General features: G+C 39.2%; 3 protein-coding genes across 3 annotated transcripts; 2 read left to right on the top strand and 1 right to left on the bottom strand.

Annotated features, from left to right (window-relative positions):
• Positions 1-186: 186 nt before the first annotated feature.
• On the bottom strand, positions 187-7,555 carry fbxo42 (F-box protein 42). Its single transcript, XM_054616486.1, has 10 exons — positions 7,317-7,555; positions 6,129-6,408; positions 5,808-5,924; positions 4,788-4,922; positions 4,083-4,236; positions 3,843-3,953; positions 3,300-3,396; positions 3,010-3,066; positions 2,773-2,889; positions 187-2,518 (listed from the first exon to the last, which is right to left on the bottom strand). The coding sequence occupies exons 2-10, from the start codon at positions 6,400-6,402 to the stop codon at positions 1,460-1,462; spliced, it is 2,121 nt and encodes a 706-aa protein (XP_054472461.1). The 5' UTR covers positions 6,403-6,408; positions 7,317-7,555; the 3' UTR covers positions 187-1,459.
• Positions 7,556-10,101: 2,546 nt separating this feature from the next.
• Positions 10,102-14,972, top strand: LOC129105481 (SUZ domain-containing protein 1-like). The gene is made up of 4 exons (XM_054616529.1): positions 10,102-10,609; positions 11,977-12,026; positions 12,134-12,403; positions 12,521-14,972. Exons 1-4 carry the CDS (start codon positions 10,559-10,561, stop codon positions 12,630-12,632), a joined length of 483 nt encoding a protein of 160 aa, XP_054472504.1. The 5' UTR covers positions 10,102-10,558; the 3' UTR covers positions 12,633-14,972.
• Positions 14,973-15,592: 620 nt separating this feature from the next.
• On the top strand, positions 15,593-21,472 carry necap2 (NECAP endocytosis associated 2). Its single transcript, XM_054616513.1, has 8 exons — positions 15,593-15,850; positions 17,195-17,295; positions 18,446-18,550; positions 19,327-19,408; positions 19,691-19,799; positions 19,950-20,094; positions 20,188-20,272; positions 20,428-21,472. Exons 1-8 carry the CDS (start codon positions 15,756-15,758, stop codon positions 20,471-20,473), a joined length of 768 nt encoding a protein of 255 aa, XP_054472488.1. The 5' UTR covers positions 15,593-15,755; the 3' UTR covers positions 20,474-21,472.
• Positions 21,473-22,272: the final 800 nt, after the last annotated feature.

The raw sequence follows: 22,272 nt of genomic DNA, 5'->3' as shown, positions 1-22,272 counted from the left end.
TTCAGGTCAATTTAAATAAATCAAGTTTATGCAGTTGGATTGGTTAAATTTAAAATCAAACATGAACGTCCAGGCTACTGAGGATACCAAACTTAAACATAATTATGTCAGTCCGATGGCTGGTAGAGATGAGAAAGATGGCCGTGTTAACTTGGGAGGGTTCCCATCGTAGAGCAGGTTATAAGACCAGAGTTGGTGGTGCAAGGATTAAAAAATTGACATGATCACACAATATCCATTCAGCTTGGGTTTAATAACATTGAACTATGGTCTTTGTCTGATGTGAGGCGACCATACTTTGTTTGGTTTGTTAAGTATTCACAATTTGGAATTTTTAATTTCAAGTCTTAATCTTGTAATCAGGCTACAATAACTCCCGTAGGAGCAACAAAAGCCCAGACGTACAGCTTTGGCAATTTTCTTCTTGAATTTTAGTGACTGAATTAATCCCAATTCGAGCAACTCTAAAGACCAAGAACCCTAAAATCATGCAAATAATTGCACCACATAAAATTACTAACGTGAAATGTAAGAGTAGTTATTAAATCCCATATTTTGGTTTTCAGTTGCTCATAAAAATTCTAATAATTACTGCTTTTCTTTGCTTCAATACTTCTCATCCACATCTGTTTAAATTGAGATTAAGCTAATGATGAAAATTCATGCTAAATATGAACATCTCAATATCAATGACAACTCTGCAACCTCCATCTGCTGATGAAGATGTGTGATAAAATAAAAATATGTAATGTAATGTAATCGCCAAAAAGAAAAGCAGAAACATTTGATAAACACACAAACACACAGAAGGAATATGAAGACTGTGGCAGAGCAGACATGGAGGCCTTTATTGTTTAACTATGTTTATAGTACAGTGCCACATCTCTCACCCACCATGGCTGCCGACACACATTAGTCAACAACTTTTAACCACCACGTGCTCGTATAACACACACACACACACACACACACACACACACACACACACACTGTTTTCAATGTAAACATTGCAGGCTTAAAGAGTGATACAAAAAGCAAGGTAGTCGTCAATCGTTTCTGCGTCCGTTCTCCCAGAGTTCCTCTGTTACAAGAGTTCAAAGGAGGTCAAACAGAAAAACGGAAATGTTATTGTTTGGCTGATCACCTTTTGGGGAACAACAAAAAAAAAAGGAAAAAAAAAAGGTCCTGTTCTCTCTAATCACTGCAGTCACACACACACCCATACACACAATCAGGATTCTCATTCAACCAAATATTTTTTATCAAAGTGTAGTTAAAGAGATTTATTTTGAATGCTTGCAGTAGGCAGAAGGGAGAATAGTGGATTTATGAAGTGGAACGTCTAACAATGATTATGTTATTTTCCCATAATCCTCTCTACAGGAAAAAGGCCTTGTGTGTCAATTCCCTTGTGTGGTTACAGGGTGGAGCGTCTGACTTACTGCCGCCTGGAGCTGCATTACCTTTTAGCTCGTACAAAGTACAAGGCATTGGTTTTAGGGTAGTACTTCACATTCTGTTTCTTGTCCATGAGGCCCCCAAAAATGATGAGCTCTCCTCTGCCCTGTACCACTGTGTGAAGGCTGGTCTCAGGAGGCCCTGTGACTGCAGCAGGAGTCCCGTTTCCATAAACTCTCCAGGACACCACCCTGGCAGACTTGGCCCGGGACACATCCAACACGTACATCTGCATGGGCTTGCAGTTGAGAGACTGGTACAGAGGTTTCCCTACGTTCAGGCTTTGGGGTGGGTGATGGCCAAGGCGCCGTGCAATAGGTGGGATAGCATGTCCATCAGCTCCAGCAGCCTGTGGAGGGCTGGAGGACGATGAAGGAGGGGTTCCAGGAGGACCCGCTCCTACACCTCCACCACCACCTCCTCCAGGAGAAGCCCCCGGCGTCTGAAGGGAAGGCGATGACGATGAAGATGGTAAAGAGGAAGATTTGTTTTTCACTGCCTCCAGACCTCGTCGTAAGGCAGCGGGGGACACTGCTCCCGGGGGAGTGTGTGGGGAGCCTGCAGGAGGTGTATGCAGGCCATTGGTGCTGGGCACCTCAGGGTGGTGAGCGGCAGAAGGGGGAGACTCCCAGCCAAAGTCTGTGGAGGCAGGTGGGAGGGGGCGAGAGGAGGGAGATGCAGCCTGGGCTGGGCTGGTCCTCGGTGAAGGGGAGGATCCATTTAATAAGGGGGGCAGTGGAGGAAGAGGAGGGCTGTCTGGGCCTTGTGAAGGAGACGGCTGTTGGGACGAGGATGGGCTGCCTTCTCTGGCACCTCCTCTCGCTGAAGGCCGAGGTCTCAGCGTGCCCCACCGTCCATTAACACACGGAGCCTCTTCGACGGCTCCCAGGACAACACCGGCAGCCCCGCTCCGAACAGGAGAATGGGAGCGCAGGGAAGGCGGTTCGGGGCCCAGAGGGGCAGGTGTGGCACTTATTGGGGAGGGCCGGGAGTTAAGACTCGGGCTGAGCGGTGCACGGCCAGATGGAGCCTGGGAGAAAACCACCACACACTGGCCCACCTTGAGGTAAATGAACAAAATGAGAAAAACAACACATTAGTGATCAACCTTATGATCAGAGACACACACGCACACACGCATCCAAAGCACTTACAATCAGTAGCACGATGACAGGCTACCACGCACCATCAGACTCTAACTAACATTCATCATCCAGTCCACACCGATGGCACCTTCGCACGGGGTTAAGTGTCTTGCCCCACGCACGCACGCACGCACGCAGGATAGGAATTACAACAAAGGCAGACACTTACTCTACAAGCTGGGTGACACCACAGCTCCGGGGCCCCATGGTCCTCGTTTTCCACCTGCAGCTGCTGCCACCTCCATGGTGGTGTGTCCATGTGGAGGAGCCAGGCATCTTTAAGGAGCTTTAACACACAAGACAACAGTATAAGACAAATCTGTAGTCACTTATAAATCACATGGAACATTTGCCGGGAGATAAAGATGTGTTTTTCTGATACTAGAGTGGGAAAAAAAAACCTTACTGCATTAGGACCTCCACAGCCTCCCAAGATGAGCAACGTCTGTTCGTCAATCACAATCTAAAAAGAAAAAGTTAAAAATGTTGTCATTTAATTTCATATAAACAAATGAAGTGGAGGTTTCTGGCACGTCATCTACAAAGTGCATGTAGAAGGGAAACAAGGGTCAAAACTCCAGCGACACTTTAAATAACAACGTCCTTGTCAGACCGTGGTAAAAAAAAACAACTAAAATGTGCAATAACACTAGGAGGAATGGTATATTTTGTCTAGATTGAATGTTGGAGCCTTACTTGTGATTGGCCTCCTCGTGGGTGGGGTGATGGGCCAGATATGGGAGGTTTGGACCAGGACCACTGTTCCAGATCCAGAACCCAGACTTCATTGCTCCTGATCAGAATCAGAGAGTACGACATCATGGTGAGGTGTGACAGCCAAAGATATAATAAGAAATATATGCTTAATAAAGTTTCAGAATTTAAGCTGAAATATGTAAGGTTTTAAATGATCCTTACATCCATTTATATGGATATCGCTTATTAGACCTGTCTAGGTTCTCCAAAGCTGTGTAACTGCTCCCGTGTCCCAGTTCCCTGTTTTTTTAGGTTTCTAGTCAATTTTCCTCTGTTTTACCTGCGTAGGGTTTTTTTTTTACTGAAAGTGATGTAACTTCATCACCTCAGTAAATCATATACTCACAATCACCTGACAAGTCAATATAAATTTTACTGTCTACGAACAACGAGGTGTAACACCTTTGCAAACACTAGATGCTCCGTCATCTTTGCAGCTAAGCTTGGATAATTTGTAATTAAGTACAAGTAATATTTTCATACATTTGCCGGGCTCCTAGTGATCCCCCAAACACCACCATGGTGTTTCCAATCACAGAGGAAGAGTGGCCAGCCATAGGTGGAGGTCCATGTGTTGTTACTATACAGTTCCACCTGAGGAAACAGAAGAAGCATATCACATAAAAAGGGAGAAAATGATGACCAAAAGTTAAACTGTACAAAGTTTGCCAGTCACTTGTCACAACGTCATCCTTTAACTCCCAGTACTGCAGTCTCTCTCACCAGTTCTTTGAAGGAGAGTAGGTGTGGATTTCATCAAAAAACCTTTCTGGTTGGTGCAGTGGATATGGGCTGGGCCGAGTCCATCCTCCAAATAGCACTAACAGATCTTTGTGCATCACTAGAGTCGCCCCAGCTTTCGGAGATGGATAAGAGCCTGGAAGAGAAAGAGCGATAGGACACAGATTATTGCTACATATGCCTGATGTTGTTGGTATTTATGTATACATTAATAATCTAATACATATATATATATATATATCCAAAAACATGTTAGTGGAGAAAGATGACAAATGTAATGCCATATATGAAGTTGGCTCAACAGAAATGAAAAACATTGCTGTAAAAATACATAATTTTGCCAATAACATACAATTCCATACCAAAATAAGCTTTTAAAGTTTACAGAAATAAAATGCAATTGAACTAGCAAAATCATTTTACTACAATCTCATTTCATCAGTGCATCTTCTATTTTTTTTTTATTCCCACCTCCTCAAATACTGTGCAGCTGCTGCTGCTGCTGAGCATCTGACTACTATATGAACTTAATGTGGTTTTCCCTCCCACAGTTCCCCTTACATAAGCCCCAAATGGAGCCTTTTTTTCCTTTCCTTTTTTTTTTTTTTTCAAACAAGAGTTACATATCATATAAAGGGCTCCGGTCCTGTTTCCTTTTGGCCATTACTGCTTGCAACCTTCTCTTACCTGAGGCTAAAGGGCGGATCCACTCCTTGCTGTTGAGGTCAAGTCTCCACAGATCATTGAAGGCAGCATTGCAGCTACTCTGAGTGCAACCCCCAAATACATACATGGACTGGTTTGAGTCATAATAACATGCACCTGTAACCCAAACAAAGAATAATTAACCACAACTTTATAGCAAAGAGTATGTGATGAGTGTCATTTTTTGCTTGTATGCCAAGAGCTGTAAAAAATATGGGTAGATGAAAGACAGCTCGAAATCTTTGTACATAGATGTTTACAGTACGGTTTGAATTATTTTCCTAATCATTTAAAATGTAATATTATTTTCAAATTGCCTACCTTAAAAATTCACAGTTAAGCTTGGGTGAGCCTACATTTAAAAAAATTGCGATTTATTCTGCATCAACAAAAAGAAACTTCAAGTTAAGAGGCCCTTTATGTCAGTGAATTAAGCTACAGCATTTGACACTGGACAATTAATTGTTTACCACAAATTTGTGTTTTTAAAACTCGAGACAAATTATCAAAGAATATTTCGGCTCAAAATGTAAAAGCTGGTAACAAAAAGGTCTGCATCAGCTTGACACTGAAAATATAAACGTATGTTACTTCCGTAATACAAAGTCTTGAAGTCGATCAGATAACAAAATTGATCAATTTCTCTTTAATGACTCACTAATCTTGCACAGGGCAGAAGCTTTTTAATATGCTGCACACTGGACTCTGATCCAGGGTAGAAAATTAAATATTTTCTCACCCTGCAATTTGAGGCAATTTTGTCACAAATGTTTGTAGTTTGTGTGCGTTTTCATACACGATCACAATTATTTTGCCCTCTTGTTTGTGTTTTATAGAGCAAACATTCTGACACTGATCTGATCCATAGCTAAAATCGTACGGAAACATTTACAGATTTTGAATGCTTAACCAGAAGTTCTGTATTTTTTTACCTCTGGGAAAAAGTGTATGCATGATGTGTAACTCATTTTCAATATAAAGTGTAAAGCAGCATATACTGACTGTGTGAGAAGCGCTGAGTGATCGGGGTTCCTGGATATGGGTACGTGCGACTTTCCCATTGGATATTTCCTTCCTGGACAGCTCTCAAGAAACCGTGGTAGCACTGATAAGCAACGCCTAGTTGAGATCAAATATTAGTAAGCAACAGGAACACAAAAAAAGTGGATAAAGAGCTCATTTAAATTTAAATTCAATATCAAATGTTGCCTCTCCAATTCACTGCTCTGCCTGTGGCGTAATGCCCACTTCCAGTAACTAAAAGGTAAACCAATCCACTTTAAGATTCAGTTTTATACAAGGCTATGTAAATATGAGGCATACCTTTAATGAGGCGATACCACTGCTTACATACAAGCGCAGCAGTCTTGTGCTCCTGGTAAGGTGAGAGGAAAGACAGAATATATTCAAGAACTTCCTCTGGCAACTCCTCCATCGTTCTCCCCCTTCCTTTGGCACCACTGTCCATGTTCCCTTCTTGTCGGCAGGACCCCATGTTTGCCTCCTCTTCCTCCGTTATCCCCGCAGGCTCTGCACCATCGTCCTCTGTATCCATGGCAACAAAGCATCCATCCTCATTATCATGGGAGCGGGACATTATTGTCTGTTGAGACATGGGGAGACATGCTAGTTATACATGTTCAGGAGCATGTTTGCCAGCAGCTACAATTAACTACACTTTAACAGTGGTTAAAATTCTTCATTTATTATGAATAAATCCCACTCAATCCTGCCCTATATGTTCTTTATTTGATTTGTGCTAATCAAATGTATGGAGGATAAAGACTTTGAACAAAATTGGATCAAATGAGGTCTTAAAAAAAATAAAAAATGACCCCACAAAGCTATGACGTTAACCCCCCCATTTTGTGTCATTTAGTTCTCAGCAGTCTTAATTGTCTCATCCATTGTGTGAGACGGGTGGTGCCCTTTCCAGACTACAGTGTCCCTCTTACATCGTTAGCTGCATCCAACTAGCTGTCGTTAGCCACCACACACCAAATGTTTGATTACTAATGCTAAACACCACCTACAGCTAACGACCTGGGGAAATACATGAAACCCAAGTTAAGTTAAGTTAAACAACGAGCGGCTTATGTCACAAAACACCGACGTTTACGTGTTATTGGATTCATCGTTTGCTCCTCAGAGAATACATGCTAGCAGCGGCTAACGCTAGAATGCTGACCAGAGCATCCGAGCTAGCGCGCTAACGTTAGCTACAATGGACGGGTCTTTATTACAGCAATAGCCTACGCGTTTTCTTACCAATACCCCAGATTGACAAAATGTTTGAACCCCAACCTGTCTAAGTATCTTAATGTCAGGAGATCCTTCCAGGGCAACAGCCTCCTCTAACGTTAGCTAGTTAGCTAGCTAGCTAGCTGGTACCTCCAGTCTGCTGCTGCTAATCTATGCTAACGTTAGCACGAGCAGAGGACTGAGCCAGCTCCTCTAATGTCAGACACACGTTGTCACTGTCGATCCTTAACTGTTGCACATTATTAATACCGTTGTTGTAGACTGGGGCCTGTGCTGGGCTCTGACTGTGTGTGTATTTCCTCTCCTTCCCCCCGGTATCAGCTCCGGAGGTTCCTCTGCAGCCTCCAAACAGTCGCCATCTTCCGCTCTGTGCAGCGCGTCCTCCGCAGCGCAGCGACGCGGTTGCAGAAGCTGATGAGTGTCTGTGGGACCAGGGTGGGACCAGGGTGGGTCCTCCCTGCTTAACACTGCGCCCCCAGCTGCTGTGGGCAAACAGGCTGCCCAAGAAAAGGTTGGAATAACACCATATGAATTACCGAGTTTTAAAAGACTGAAATAAACTCTTCATGTCTCCTCAGCCTGTAACTTCTCCAGACTTTGATGGAGAGAAAAACAAATCACCAGTTCTGATGTTTTATTTGTATTTGTTGTAGATCTCTGCACCCTGGAATCATATTTCTATATTTAGTCCACCTGAGCTATATTTTAAATGCTGCTGTAATGTCATACTCCAGTGTTGGCCAGCTGACATTAAAAGTTTCTCCCATACTTTTTTGATACACAATATACTAAGTTGTTAAAACCAGTGTGACAGTACATACAGTCCCAGTCAAAAGTTTAGACACACCTTCTCATTCAACTACTTTGAAGAATCTAAAATATAAAACATATTCTGGTTTGTTGAGCATTTGTTTGTTTACCACATAATTCCATTATGTGTTCCTTCATAGTTTGGATGTCTTCAATATTAATCTACAATGTAGAAAAAAATAAAAATAAAGAAAAACCATTGAATGAGAAGGTGTGTCCAAACTTTTGACTGGTACTGTATGTCATTCATAGGAAGTACCAATACAACATGACAATTTCGTCATCAAACATACAGTTTCAGTTCCACATGCACCTTTTTTGGCTAGAAAAGTGTAAAAAGATTTGATTTGACAGAATGATAGATGTATCATTCTGTCAAGTCTAAACAACAACACATCTTTGTGTTATTTTTACACATTGTTATGTTGAAATATTTAACACACAACACGTGTTAAATGTGCTAACATACTGATTGTGTTGAAATCAACACAAAATGTGTTGTCCTTAACTAGACACGCTGGTGTGTTGAAAATGAACACATGATGTGTTATTTTTAACATGTGTTATTGCTGCCACAATTTTGACATTTGTGGGGCAGGCAAAGGGTTGCATCTGCAATTATTTTGTAGCCACTATCTGTTTGTTTGAGATTGCACATTTTAAAGAATTAAAAGGAAATATTAAAAAAAAAGTGACTTTTTATTTTTACAGTTTCTTTTGATAGCAGAAAAAACAGATGTTACAAATAACATTAACAACTATTTATATGTTGTACATATGTTTTTTATTTATATAATTTATTTTTATTGTATTTATGATTCTTGGCTGTTTGCAATAAGATAAGATAAGATAAGATAATCCTTTATTAGCCCCGCAGCAGGGACATTTACAGGATTACAGCAGCATAGGGTATAGTGCAAACAAGAGACATAGTAAAAAAAAACAAGATCAAAAACAAGTATTATAAATAGCAAATAACCAATAAAAACAGTAAAGAATCCACAATAACTGAAATATTATATATACAGACAGAATAACTATTATAACTGTTATTGCACAGTGTATGCACAATAGCCTGTTTACTTTTATCTTTTATTATTCTCTTATTATGCTTATTGAAAACACCATGGTAAATTATGTGAAAACCTACTCAATCATAAATGTTGGGATTTCTGATTCTGATGCTGCATTCAAGTAACTACCGTTTATTTCCATATTGAACCCTACTAACTGTTGTAACCATAGACTGTATATAAGAAGGGTTGTAACTATAAAGTTTGGTATTTTGCTAACCCCCCAAAAGCGACAGCCACTATTCCAGATAAACAATTATCATAGTCATATTTTGTCATTTACTATATTTCACGTTGGGCCTTTATGTGATGTTTGATGATTTATTCTCCATTGACCCCGTGGTGTTTGCCATTTGTGGGGCAGGCAAAGGGCTGCACCTGCAGTTATTTTGTAGCCACTATCTGTTTATTTGAGATTGCACATTTTAAAGACTTCAAAGGAAATATTTTTAAAAAGTGACTTTTTACTTTTACAATTTCTTTTGATAGCAGAAAAAACTGGTGTTACAAATAACATTAACAACTGTTTATATGTTGTACATATATTTTTTATTTATATAATTTATTTTTATTGTATTTATGATTCTTGGCTGTTTGCAGTAGCCTGTTTGCTTTTATCTTTTATTATTCTCTTATTATGCTTATTGAAAACACCATGGTAAATTATGTGAAAACCTACTCAATCATAAATGTTGGGACTTCTGATTCTGATGCTGCATTCAAGTAACTACCGTTTATTTCCTTATTGTACCCTTACTAACTGTTGTAACCATAGACTGTATATAAGAAGGGTTGTAACTATAAAGTTTGGTATTTTGCTAACCCCCCAAAAGCGACAGCTACTATTCCAGATAAACAATTATCATAGTCATATTTTGTCATTTACTGTATTTCACGTTGGGCCTCTATGTGATGTTTGATGATGTATTCTCCATTGACCCCGTGGTGTTTAGTCATTGCCACGCACAAGACTTGAACGCCGCATTTCCCTTCAACAACACTGTGCACACAAACAGCCTCAACCCACAGTCAGCGCTCTGTTACACCATTCCTCTCAAACAACGATATTATACATCGTATATTTAGTCCCAAACATAAAGCATAAGGCACTTTAATGATCTCAGCCGGATTTAAATGACTTAATCTCGGCGGCTGGTAGTCGTGATAGAAGCTTCCGAGCGGACGTACGTGTGACGTCACTTCCCTCCATGTTTTAACGCTTAAACTTTAGAGGCACTGGTTAGCGTCAAGTGCTAAGCCTGAGCTAGCCGTCAGCTAACCCCGAACTACTGTGCGTTTCCGTCCGAGCGACGTGTGGACGACAGCAGTGGTCGGTTCATTTACCGAGGTGGACGTGACGCCAGATGTAAAGTAGCAGCTAGCGCTAACGTGAGAGGGATCAGTGCAGCATTAAGCTAGCAGGCTAACAAGCTAACACGCGGCCGAGCAGCGCGTCGCCAATTAGTGTTTTTTCCAGACTTCATCTGTCACCAACACAGGAGATCGAGCTCCGTGCGGGTCTCGGTGTGAGCTCTGCCCACTGGCCCATGCCCTCTGACAGCTAGCCGGGGGAGCCGAGGAGGTAACCAGCCGACAGTCCTGCTCAACATGGAGGATGAAGAGGTCGCAGAGAGCTGGGAGGAGGCGGCGGACAGCGGGGTGAGGACGACTGACGCTGGACACTGGTTCCTCTTAACGAGATTATGACTTTATTTCAGTTTGCCAGCTACCTGTCAAAGATGTGCGATACCCTGGACGTGCCTGGTGCTTAAATACCTGCTATAAACATGTTATTTATCTCGGCTTGTTTTCACATCAGAGACATCAGCTCGTCTTCCTGACTGAGTCTTGCAGGCCTCGCTGTCCCGCAACGATGCGGGACTGAGCCGGCCTTCATGTCTTTCTGTTTACCCAACAAAAAGATTTTATGATGTCTGGAAATCCAACCCCAAAAATATCCACAAAAAGATTTAATGTTTTACAAAGTCGACTTTTCCCTATATTTCCCACACTTTTTTTTTTTTTTTTTTAAAGACCAGCCCATGCGGAAGTGACAGTTTGCCTTGAATCATTACAAGACCATAACAGTGTAGTATGTTCAGGGCTTTAAAAAATACTATTAAGACTGTAAGCAAATAGATATAGCAGCTTGTGTTGGTAGATTAAACCAGCTGGATTTGTCTGTGGCACACTGTGGCAAAAAAATTGTAAAGACAGTCCTATTGCTCTAATCATATCCCCTGTAATCTAATTGGCTGAAAAAACATGCCTTAGCCATTTTTGTGACTATACATGATGTTATTATTGTTATAGAACTGAATTTAATGGTTGAGTTGCTGCGTTCTTTTACCCTCATCCTGTTTATGAGCAAACTGAAATCATACAGCTGGCAATGTGTTAATATGAAATGATACTGAGATATATATATATATATATATATATATATATATATATATATATATACAGTTTAACCTGTCAACTTTGTATTGGCTTAACACTAAATATGATTTTCAACTTTTTTTCTGAAAATGTATATCACCTATGTAATCAATCAAATTTTTCTCAACCCTGCCCTCCACCCTCGTAACATATGAATACAAAAAATAAACTAATACGGCATACAGTGTATACTAAAAGCCATAATCTGGTCACAAAATCTTATGAAAGTGCAGTATTTAAGAATATTTCTTATACAAGAACATATCTTGAAAACGGATTTCTCCTTGCCCTTTGTAAAGATAATTTTGGGGTGTTTTTAATGCTTTAATTTGTTTTTTCAGAGTGTCTACATTGTTAACTTATTGGTGACGAGAGGTTTGATAAATGCCTTACCATGATGAAGGATTATTCATTTTTAATGATTAAATGTCATAATATTTTTCAAAAGCATGTTTTCATAGATTCCAGCAACCAGTCAGCAATTTAGTAATCTGAAACTAATGAACATGATGCATACAGTTCAATGGGATGGATATTTAACTTGTGTGACAGTAATACAAATGTAATAAATATGTATTTCTCCTCAGGAAATAGAGAGAAGGCTTGAGGCTAAACTGAAAATAAATCAGGAGGCAAAGTAAGCAAAGAGACAATTTATTGAATAATTTCAAAACATGAGAAGATTGCATAGTTTTTTTCCCCCCAGTAATTTAATTTACCTCACTTTTGTTTTTACCTTTACAGGAAGTCCAGCTTGGGATCAGGTTGCTCACCTGTTCAAACTGCTATTGTTATCCAAGATGACTCTCTGCCTGCAGCACCCCCACCACAAATTCGAATTTTGAAACGTCCGTCAAATAATGGTACCGCAGGAAACCTTGCATCCTCGAATCGTCCCTCTCAGCAGATGAAGTCTTTGGCCCAGCGGGAGGCAGAGTACGCAGAAGCCAGAAGAAGGATCTTGGGTAGTGCGTCTTCAGATGAAACGCCTCCGGACAATCCTTCCCAGGACAGGTAAGACATTACAACAAAGAAGTAAATCAATTAATTTAAAAAGTAGTTAGAAAAACGTAGAAGTGAAAAAAACGCTGATATTTATTTATTTATTCTCATTTCTCCTCAAATCATTAGGCCAGCTCGTATGAGCGTGCAGCAACCATCGGAACAAGGTCGTCCAAACACTGATGTGATCCGCCAGCCAACTGGCCCAGATGGCACCTCAGGCTTCAGACTCTGCAGATAAAGAGGCTCCACCTGCTGCAAGGAATCCGCTGTCTCCCTGAGAGGGCATAAAGGGTGGCAGTTCAAGGGGTTATGTGTGGTATGAAGAGCAGAGTGGTGGGATGACACAAAATTCGACAGACATTAGAAATATGAAGACATAGCATGGATTGAAATGAACTCCTCCACCCTCTCTCTACTCTGCTTTCTGGCATGGTCTTTGCCTTTCACCTTGTCTTTTTCCTTCTGTGGAATATGCAAGGGGCTGGCAGAGATCAGCCAAAGATCTGAAACCCCCTCTGTTCCACACTGTGAACGGCTTTTGCCTCACATCCCCACACACTGTGATACTATGATGTTCCGTGAGGTGCCCCATGATTTTACGTATGATTGGCCGGCCGAGTGCCAGGGCATCAGGTGCCTGTCTCTTCAGGGAGAATAAGAGGAGCTGGAGATCTGTGGGAATTCCCCTGAGAGGTGCAAGCGGAGGAGCCGGCCTTTCCATTGATGGGGTGTGGATCACGGCTGGGTGTCCACCGGGTCGATGGCCTCAGTTTTTTGGGTTCAGTGGAAAATGTAGTGTTTGGCATTGCTGAGAGTTTACTGTGTGTTCAGCAGCTTGAGTGAGAGGTGAGAAAAAGTCAAACTGATCCAACGCTTAGTTCAGAAGAGCGTTTTTATACCGTAGTTGCATAGCAATGGCAGAGGCTCAGACCAGCAGTTTCCACAGGCCACAGTCCTCTGAATGGCTCTGGTGGCTATTAAAGAGATGCCCGGTGGGCACGCAGCCTTTGGCCAAAGATTACAGATCGGAAGGTCGGAATGTCACTAAATCTAAGTTTATTCAAGCAATAAAGACGAAGTCACTCCCTGGATTATTTTTTACATATTGCCTATTTACCTGTGCTGTGTTTTCAAATTATGTTTCGTTTCAAACAGCTGACAATGTTTCTTCATGTTTGTGTTTTTTTTTTTAGATCAGTAGTGTATCAGAGATTAGATGATGTAGCGTGCATATGAAACTTTATTGGTAGTAATTTTAAATTTGATCAAAGTGGATAAAAACAGACCTATTCATGAATTGAAAATGGTTATCATGCATATATGTCCCTGTGTGTTTTGCCTTGCTGTTTATAAACGGAAGTGCTCAACTGGATATCTTACAGCCAACAGTACTACATCTGTTTAGAAAAGAGGACTCTGATCTGTTTTCGCACCAGTTGATAGAAGTATTTTGACCGATTGCGTTATTAGGTCATGGTTTGGTCTTCAGAAATAACTATTTGATGCTCAGCTTGGCGGATGACATCATCACAAGTCAGGGAAATTTCTGTCAAACTGCAAAAATGATTACAAAGATATTAGAAAGCTCATCTTTTAATCAGTGTCCTTTTAGAACGAAGCCAAATTCTGCTGCCTGGTTTTGATGAATGTTTTTCATGTGTTTTTCACGCGAAGGGATTTTACAGCATGGTTTGCCACCGATTAAAAATAGAAGTTTGCAAACCATGAAATCAATAATCTCATCAAATACTGATGAGTTACCATTACTGATAATTACTGCAACCATTTTTGAACCCTTTGACACTTGTATGCCTTAAATGACAAATGATCCCTGGTTACATGTGTTCCCTTTCCAATGGGTAGTGCTTGTTAGTCTTAAGCTTTTTGTGCACCTGTGATAGTTTTATTATTTTACTTAATAAATCATTGAGGTACAGTTAATAGCTGCAAGAGTGTTAGGCAAGTGTTAGGATACAAAATCACACTCAGTAAAGATGAAATAATGCTTTTCTTACAGAAACATTTATGACTGTGCTTAGACCATCATTTATCCATATAATTTCCAGTGACAGTAAAACCATTGATCGGAAATATTTACAAAAAAAGAATGAGTTGAAACTATTATAACAATTTGCCTCTACACAGCAACAATTTTCCCACTTAAATTAACCTCACTCACCAGAGAAGAATATACATTTAGGGTCAGAGGAGAGCATGGTTCACTAATGTCTGGGAATTTTTTTGTTTTGTTGTTCGATGACAGCAATATACGTTTCTATTGCAGCTCTTACATCTCAATTTTTTTGTTTTAAGAGATAATACAGCCTACACTGTAGTCTTAATATACTGTTCCCAGGGATCTGGTTCAATTATTCAAATAAAATGGATTTGCTATCATTTTAAATTGATAATTAAAAGCAAAACCCATCCTGTATCTGTGATCTACACATTAAGCGTTGCTTCAGTCATTCACAGCTGCCTGTCTACTTTAAGGCTGATTTGATGTCATTCTTGTTTTGAAACTTGAAATTCACAAATGAAATTTGAATACCCTTTAATAAACTCACTTCAAACTTGGTGTATGTTTTTTCTGTATTTCATAAAACCTGATAATGTGCAGAAAGGGTGGATGGATTTACAGCATATATTACTTCTAAATGATTATTTAATTTGATACAGTTTAAATCAACTGAATGGTTGATATAAAGACATTTATAAAAGCAACATTATTCCCCAATATGACTCTTATTAGAAGGTGAACTGTTGTACTTAAAGTAGAACAGGGGTGACCCAAACTTTTTTTGATTGTGGGCCATTCACAGAAAAACATAAGGAGTCACAGGCCAAACAATAGTAAATGTGTATTTTTCACCCAGTTGCACTGCAAGAAAATCAGTGTTTTTTAATTATTTTTATTTTTATTCTAATTATCTATAAAAATAAAAAAAACACTACTAGACAGTTAAACGTTTGGCATTACAGTCGTTCATTGGTGTGCCCACATATCACAAAAAAAGTATTTCTGTATCTGATGCACTTTTATGTAAATTAATTAAATGCTTTTAAACTCCAGCACAGAGCATAACTAAAGCACCTACAACAATAGTACACTGTAATGTGTTAATCTGTCAGTAAGGACCGGTTACAACAGGCTGAAATAACTAGTATTGTACTCTGTGGTAGTGCTTGCTTCCTGACTGCTCAAACCATCCCGACCACACGCGGCGCTGTTTGCAGCGAGCACGCGGGCCAGGCTCGTTCAGGGATCCTGTCGTCTCGCTCAACTCCGGCCGAGGTGTCCATTGAAGTCGGAAGTCGGTTTTATATAGTTTGTGAAACCCCTTTGGTGAAACTCGACAAAATGGCAGAAGACAGCAGCTATGAGTCAATGCTCTGTGTGAAGCCCGAGGTTCACGTTTACAAGATCCCGCCGCGTGCTTCTAACCGCGGATATCGGTAAGATGAGCTGAGTGGGGCAGAAAAGACAGATACGGACGAGACTCTGACTGAGAGACAAGTGTCCGTCATTAAGCTACTTTAACGTAGATACACCCACTATCGGACAACACGTTGTTATGTTGGAGACGTGTTACTTTTATCTACTTCTACCAGAGTGCGTTCGACCCTTGACGTCACACAGTTCCTAGAGTTGTCGCTCAGACAGAAACAACGTGAGCGCGCTAACGACGCTACCCATGCTAACAGGGTATCACAACATGAACGCGCTTCTGTAGATGCTCTCTGCTCTCCAGACTTTGTAAACAAACTGTGCATTGACTGCCACGTTAACCTGCTGTCCTATTAAAAAAAAAAAGTTATGTGTCCGATAATACGTTAAGTGCCATTAATTACACTTAATTTAGTGTGTTGTGTGCTTGTTTTGCTGAAAATAATATCTGAATAATTCTATGAAAACAGTAGCTAAAGTCAGCTAGACTGAAATATGTAGGGGATGACTGCCTTTTGTTTTCTCTCTTACATTTAAACGTTTTGGTCAGTTTTAACATTATACTGTGACAGGCCAAGGAGGAGTTGTCATCCATCACATTACATTACAGTCATTTAGCAGATGCTTTTATCCAAAGTGACTTACAATAAGTGTAATTTCAACATAGGTATTCAACTACTAGTCACCAGAAGTCATAAGTGCATCTCCTTTCTTAAACAAACATCTAAGAGCATAAACCAGAGCAAAAGTACAGTACAGAAACAAACTAATACGAATACAGTAAGTGCAACAAACTAATACGAATACAATAAGTGCAACAAACTAATACGAATACAATAAGTGCAACAAACTAATACGAATACAATAAGTGCTAAGCGGAAGGCTCAGGGTAGTCACCGCAGCATTGTGAGCAGTTTGTCATGCTTGAAGCCAACAGGGCTCATGTTAAAATCCACGTTCTAGCTCTTTTTCTGGAGCTTTCAACTGTGTCTCATGGTATTCCTCTAGAATTGGATTTGCTCAGATGTCATGAGGAAAACAGAAAACAGTGAGGTGCAGTGGAGAGCCCCTGAAAATCCGACTAAGTGGACCTTGGTGTTTGTTTTTCTCGTCATAATTTGTCAATCAAGATATAAATTCCATATTTTAATGATATCTTTAAATGATCTACAGGGGTCACATTTTCTTACAGTTGGCAGGAGAACCACAAAGATCACAGATGTCTCATTTTAGTCTTCCTGAAAACTTTTAATTTCACTTCCTCCTGCTGTGAAAAGCTGCGGCCGCCTGGGTTAAAACTGTGATTCAGTCAGCCCCTTTCAGACTCAGCTCTGTGTTTCCTGTTTTTCTAGTGCTGCTGACTGGAAGTTGGATGAACCTTCATGGAGTGGCAGGATGAAAATCACTGCAAAAGACAAGATAGCCTACATTAAGTTAGAGGACAAAAACACAGGTAAACATATTGACGTCTTCTTGTAGCTCAATCTGTTGTGTGTTCATAACTCCCCACATGAATTCTTTGATTATTTATTAACTAATGTCGCCAAGATAAATTGCTTTACAGTTAATTTTTTTAGACAACCGTTTACCTCTGCAAGTCATTGTGCAAGATAACAAGAACAGATTCATTTAAGTGAGTCTCTTTACTGTCATACGCACCAGAGTACCAAGTATTAGTGGAGCGCTGACTGTTTAAAGATAGCAATCAGGTCCTTTCAACTTTAAAGCCCACCTGATTATTGGAGTCCCTGCCAATTTAGCCATGAAACTGAGTGAGACTGCCTCATAGCTCTTACTTCTCTTTCTTATTTTGTTAGTGTTACATGGAAATGTGTTTCAAATTAGGTAGCAAGATGGTGGTTTTAATAATGTTTTAGACTTGAAACAGATGGTGCTCAGCATGAGGGAAACTGGGTGCTTTAGTGTACTCTCTGATAGATTAAAAGGAATGAAAGTGTACCAAAACCACCCTGCTGGTTTTCTAGCAAAAGTATGATTGGTTTGATTTTTCCATATAAATGTAGGATCCTATATTACCAAAAGATAGATAGATTACATGAAAGCATCCCGCTGAACCCATTAATTAGATAAAAACAGTGTTTGTAACACTTTGGAAGGAAGACATACATGCAGAAAAAGAGTTGCGATGTGCACAACGATTACATTTTTGTTAACAGTAATATGTAATTATACAGCAAATTCACAACCTTGCTTGCTCCACATTAACAAGTTTCCTAATTCATGGCTAGTTAAAAGTGCGTGGTTTATTTTGGGATTATAGTAGAACAGGTGAGGAATTCCTCTGCTGAATTTGCAGCAGACAAGAGGCTACAAGTGTGTTGTGGCCCTTTTACATTTGATTGTACACGTTTTGTCTCAAATGGAGACTACAGTGATAACCAGTCACTAAAAATTCATTAATATATCTTCAGTGTTAACTGCAAAATTATCCGTTTTTTTGACTTGCCAATTATACAATTCCAGTCTTATTTATCATAAAGAGAATGTGTTTGTTTGTCACAGTGTGATCAAAGCGTCTGTCAACAAGCTTGTTAACAGTTAATAACCCTAAGGCACCATTGGTCTTAATTTGTTCTTTGCAGGAGAGTTGTTTGCCCAAGCTCCAGTCGAACAGTATCCAGGGTGTGTAGTTGAAGCAGTCACAGACTCCAGCAGGTACTTTGTGATCCGGATAGAGGATGGCAATGGTAAGAGACTATTATGGGAGAAGTAGGTGGATGAACTGTACTAAAGACATCTCAAATGTAATGTCACATTTAAAGAGAAATGCATCATATCAATACATATTTTTAATTTAAATTTAAATGTAGGAATTGATTTAAAATTTATTATATATATATATATATATATAAAAAAAACATGAAGATCTAGTCTTTCAGATTAATAATACATTTTTCTTTTTCAAGAGGATCAGCATTCAAATTGAATTGTGGAAGTGAAATAGTGCATTAGCCTTTCGCAACAACAAAGCAAAGATTGCGTCTGTTCTTACACTTTAAGAACTGTATTTCCTGCCTACTTAGAAGTTGTGTGATGACTGCATCATTGATCACCATGGTCTTTAACGAGACATAATAGGGATACAGGACTTGGTTAACTTGAACTGCTTTTCAGTCTTTTTTTTTTTTACAAAGACGATCACAGAAACTCTCCATCTGTCTCACTCTTAAGTTATAAAGTGACAGTGGATAACTTTAAAAGAGATTGTTTTTCTTGATATAGAGGCACCATCTATTGCTATTTCTATAATTTATTTATTCTTTAAATGTAAGACAGCCACATTTCTGTAATGAAAAACAAGGTTTTTATGCAGCCTAATATGGTGTTAAATCGATAAATTGCTAAGTCACAGATCTGTATTCAGTATACTCTCCCTTATTGTCTGTATCTTACTGCAGGCATTATGCTTTTTCATATGATTCATAAGATACCATAATGTGCTTTTATCTTTACTTTAATAAAGGACGTCATGCTTTTATCGGTCTGGGTTTTGCTGATCGTGGAGACTCATTTGACTTCAACGTAGCTTTACAGGACCATTTTAAGTAAGTTAGCTTCTCTTATGTTGTCTTTTTACTCTCTGATCTCTGTTCATACGTTTATAGGACCTGGTACATATTCATGGGCACATTGTGCAACATTTATATAAATATGTTTAAATGTGATACCATGAACGTTAAAACTTGCACATTTGCTTTGTGGATAGACAACTGTGCGCATTTGGCCATCATGCATATAATTTATTTATTTTTATTCTCAATGAGAGTAAAAAAGACCATCCACAATATTTTATTGATAATTGTTATGCTTTCAAACTGTTTCTAAAGGTGGGTGAAGCAAGAAGGCGAGTTTGCAAAACAGGAAGCTTCTGAGAGCACAGCACCTAAGCTGGACCTCAGCTTCAAAGAGGGACAGACTATCAAGATCAGCATTGGGGTGAGTCATTCAGCCCCAATTGTACACAAGTAAAGAAATAATTAAAAAGGATTCAATAATACACGCAACAATGACAGATTATATAAAGCAAAGAGCCACTAGTTAAACAATGAAGACGTTCAGAAACTCTCATGATCCTGTCTATCACAGAACATCAAGAAGAAGGAAGCAGGTGGTGCCAAACCGCGGCCCATGGGTATGGGTCTACTCCCACCTCCACCAGGTGCAAAGGTTGGAGGTGTAGTAGCGCCTCCTGTGGGACAGCAGACAGTCTCAGCTGTACAGACTAACACTGGTGATCACCCTGCTATTGAATCAAATGAATAAACATCTTAACATGATTAAAATAGTATATATGCTTTACATAAATGTTTTTCTCCTGATCCAGCCACACTTTTAGACTTTGGGTCCCCTGGCCCTGCAGCCCCACCCAGCTCCGACGTGTGGGGGGATTTCACATCTGCAGGCTCCAAGTAAGTGATTTCACAATATTTCACCTGTATTTTCGTCTGTCTAGCAATCCATCGGTCACATTTGTGTTCGTTTAACATGACTTTTTACATTTTTTTATTTCACACTCATCATCATCATCACACTCTCATATTCCCTCCCTCCCTCTCCTCCACAGCTCCAGTAAAGATGCTGTCGCATCAGGATGGGTGCAGTTTAGTTGAATGGTGAGAAAACGTGTGCACACACTCAGGCTCCATACATTCCATGGACAGGATGATTGCGGCAGAAAGAAACTAAAAGAAAGGAACTGTTAGTAAACTTGACTGGCTCATTTGTTCTGGCTGCACTTGTTCTGTAAAGAATATGTTCACATAAACTAAAGCCAGCTGACCAACACACTCTGGAGGAACAAACAGTAAACATGTAAATATTTTTTTACAATCATATTCTTTTCTCAAACTCTGCCACAAAGTGGGACCTTTGTTTGATATTAGAAGTTACTAAAACTAAACTGCCATTGTTGGAGTGTCTGCTCTCCTGAAGATAAGTGAGCACGTTGATTGTAGAGAGGAACAACACTAACCAGATGAAAACATCCATCCATCACCTTAAATCAAATGTTCCCTTATTTTATATCAAGTTTCAATCCCTTCTCAATGCTATCTGTTCAGAATCACTTTTGATTGTGTCCCTTTGTTCCATCATGCTCCAATCATAGGTATCTCATTACACAAGCAGCACTCATCTCAAGGTAGTTTTTACCATTTAGGGTAAGTTAGTTTACCCCTTGAAAATATCCTTGTTTTGTTACGCTTTAAAGCAGTAGGTTTGTGTTTTCTGTTTCCTAGTTTTTTTATTTTGTTTTATGAGATCTGGAAAAGCTATATTGATATATGATGATTTGTTTTACATTTAACATCTGAAGCCTTCATCAAATATATCCAGGTTGTTTTAATCATGGTGTTGGAAAAAAAGTCATGATGTCCATTTTCTGTCATTCAAAGTTTGAACATGTTTTCGTTCATTTTGGTTTTTGTGTACGCCCTTCATTTGTCTTTGCCTCGTGTGTTGTTGCTTTTAAAAATGTGCCTTTTACCAAATAGAAATGTCCTCAATCTTGTTGCTAATTTGCATCAAGTATTTGATTAAGTGCCTTTCTGAAAAAGATCTAAAATGTACAAAATGTAAACCTAAGTCATCTTGTAAATAAACAATATATTTCCTTGAGTCTTGTTTTGATATTTTATTAGTGAACTTGTCGGCTTGTGATATTGTAGAGTGGTGTTCTCCATGGCTCATGTTACACAATTGTCGTCTTCACAGGTGCAATGTGTTCTCAGATATCAGAGTATTGGACCAATTTAAAGTGTTAAGTATCTCATAAAGTTTTTCTTATGATGGAAGGAGAACATGGAGTCACCATTTAACTACTCAATGTATCAGCAACACTATCTAACAGGATTGTTTTTGATATCACAGCCAGTATTTTCCTTTTAATTAGGTTAAAGCTATCTAACAGGATTGTTTTTGATACAGGAATGTTTTGGTGTGTATCACAGCCAAAGTTATGAGCAGATATTCTCAGAGCACTTCACCTACATATAGCTTGGCTATTAGGACAGTTTTGCTTTAGCTTTAATTGGTTTAATTGACATTTCCAGGTTGTTTTCACGTAATTTCATTGTTTTGAAGTTGATAATATGTCCATGTATTGACATGAACATCAAGAACTTGACAATTGCCTGCTTTCCATATTTTGAAAATCCATAAAATGTTTTTGTTTTAAGTAATTTATTTTGTAAATGTGCTTTAAATATCACATTAAATTGACATATTTTAGTTTTTATTGAATTTAGGAATATATTGAACAGTATTTCAAATTCTACAATAGTAATATATAGATTTTTCAGATTCCTCTGACTGAAATGATGGAACATTAATCTGAAACTAATAGATGTGATCACTGTTTACCAGAACAGATGTCATTATAGTTAATAGATTTAAGACTTTGGTTATTTTA

Source organism: Anoplopoma fimbria, chromosome 17 (assembly GCF_027596085.1).
Source record: "Anoplopoma fimbria isolate UVic2021 breed Golden Eagle Sablefish chromosome 17, Afim_UVic_2022, whole genome shotgun sequence".
Classification (NCBI taxonomy): Eukaryota; Metazoa; Chordata; class Actinopteri; order Perciformes; family Anoplopomatidae; genus Anoplopoma; species Anoplopoma fimbria.
The sequence above is the reverse complement of the archived record's forward strand: the minus strand, read 5'-3'. Positions and strand labels throughout refer to the sequence as shown.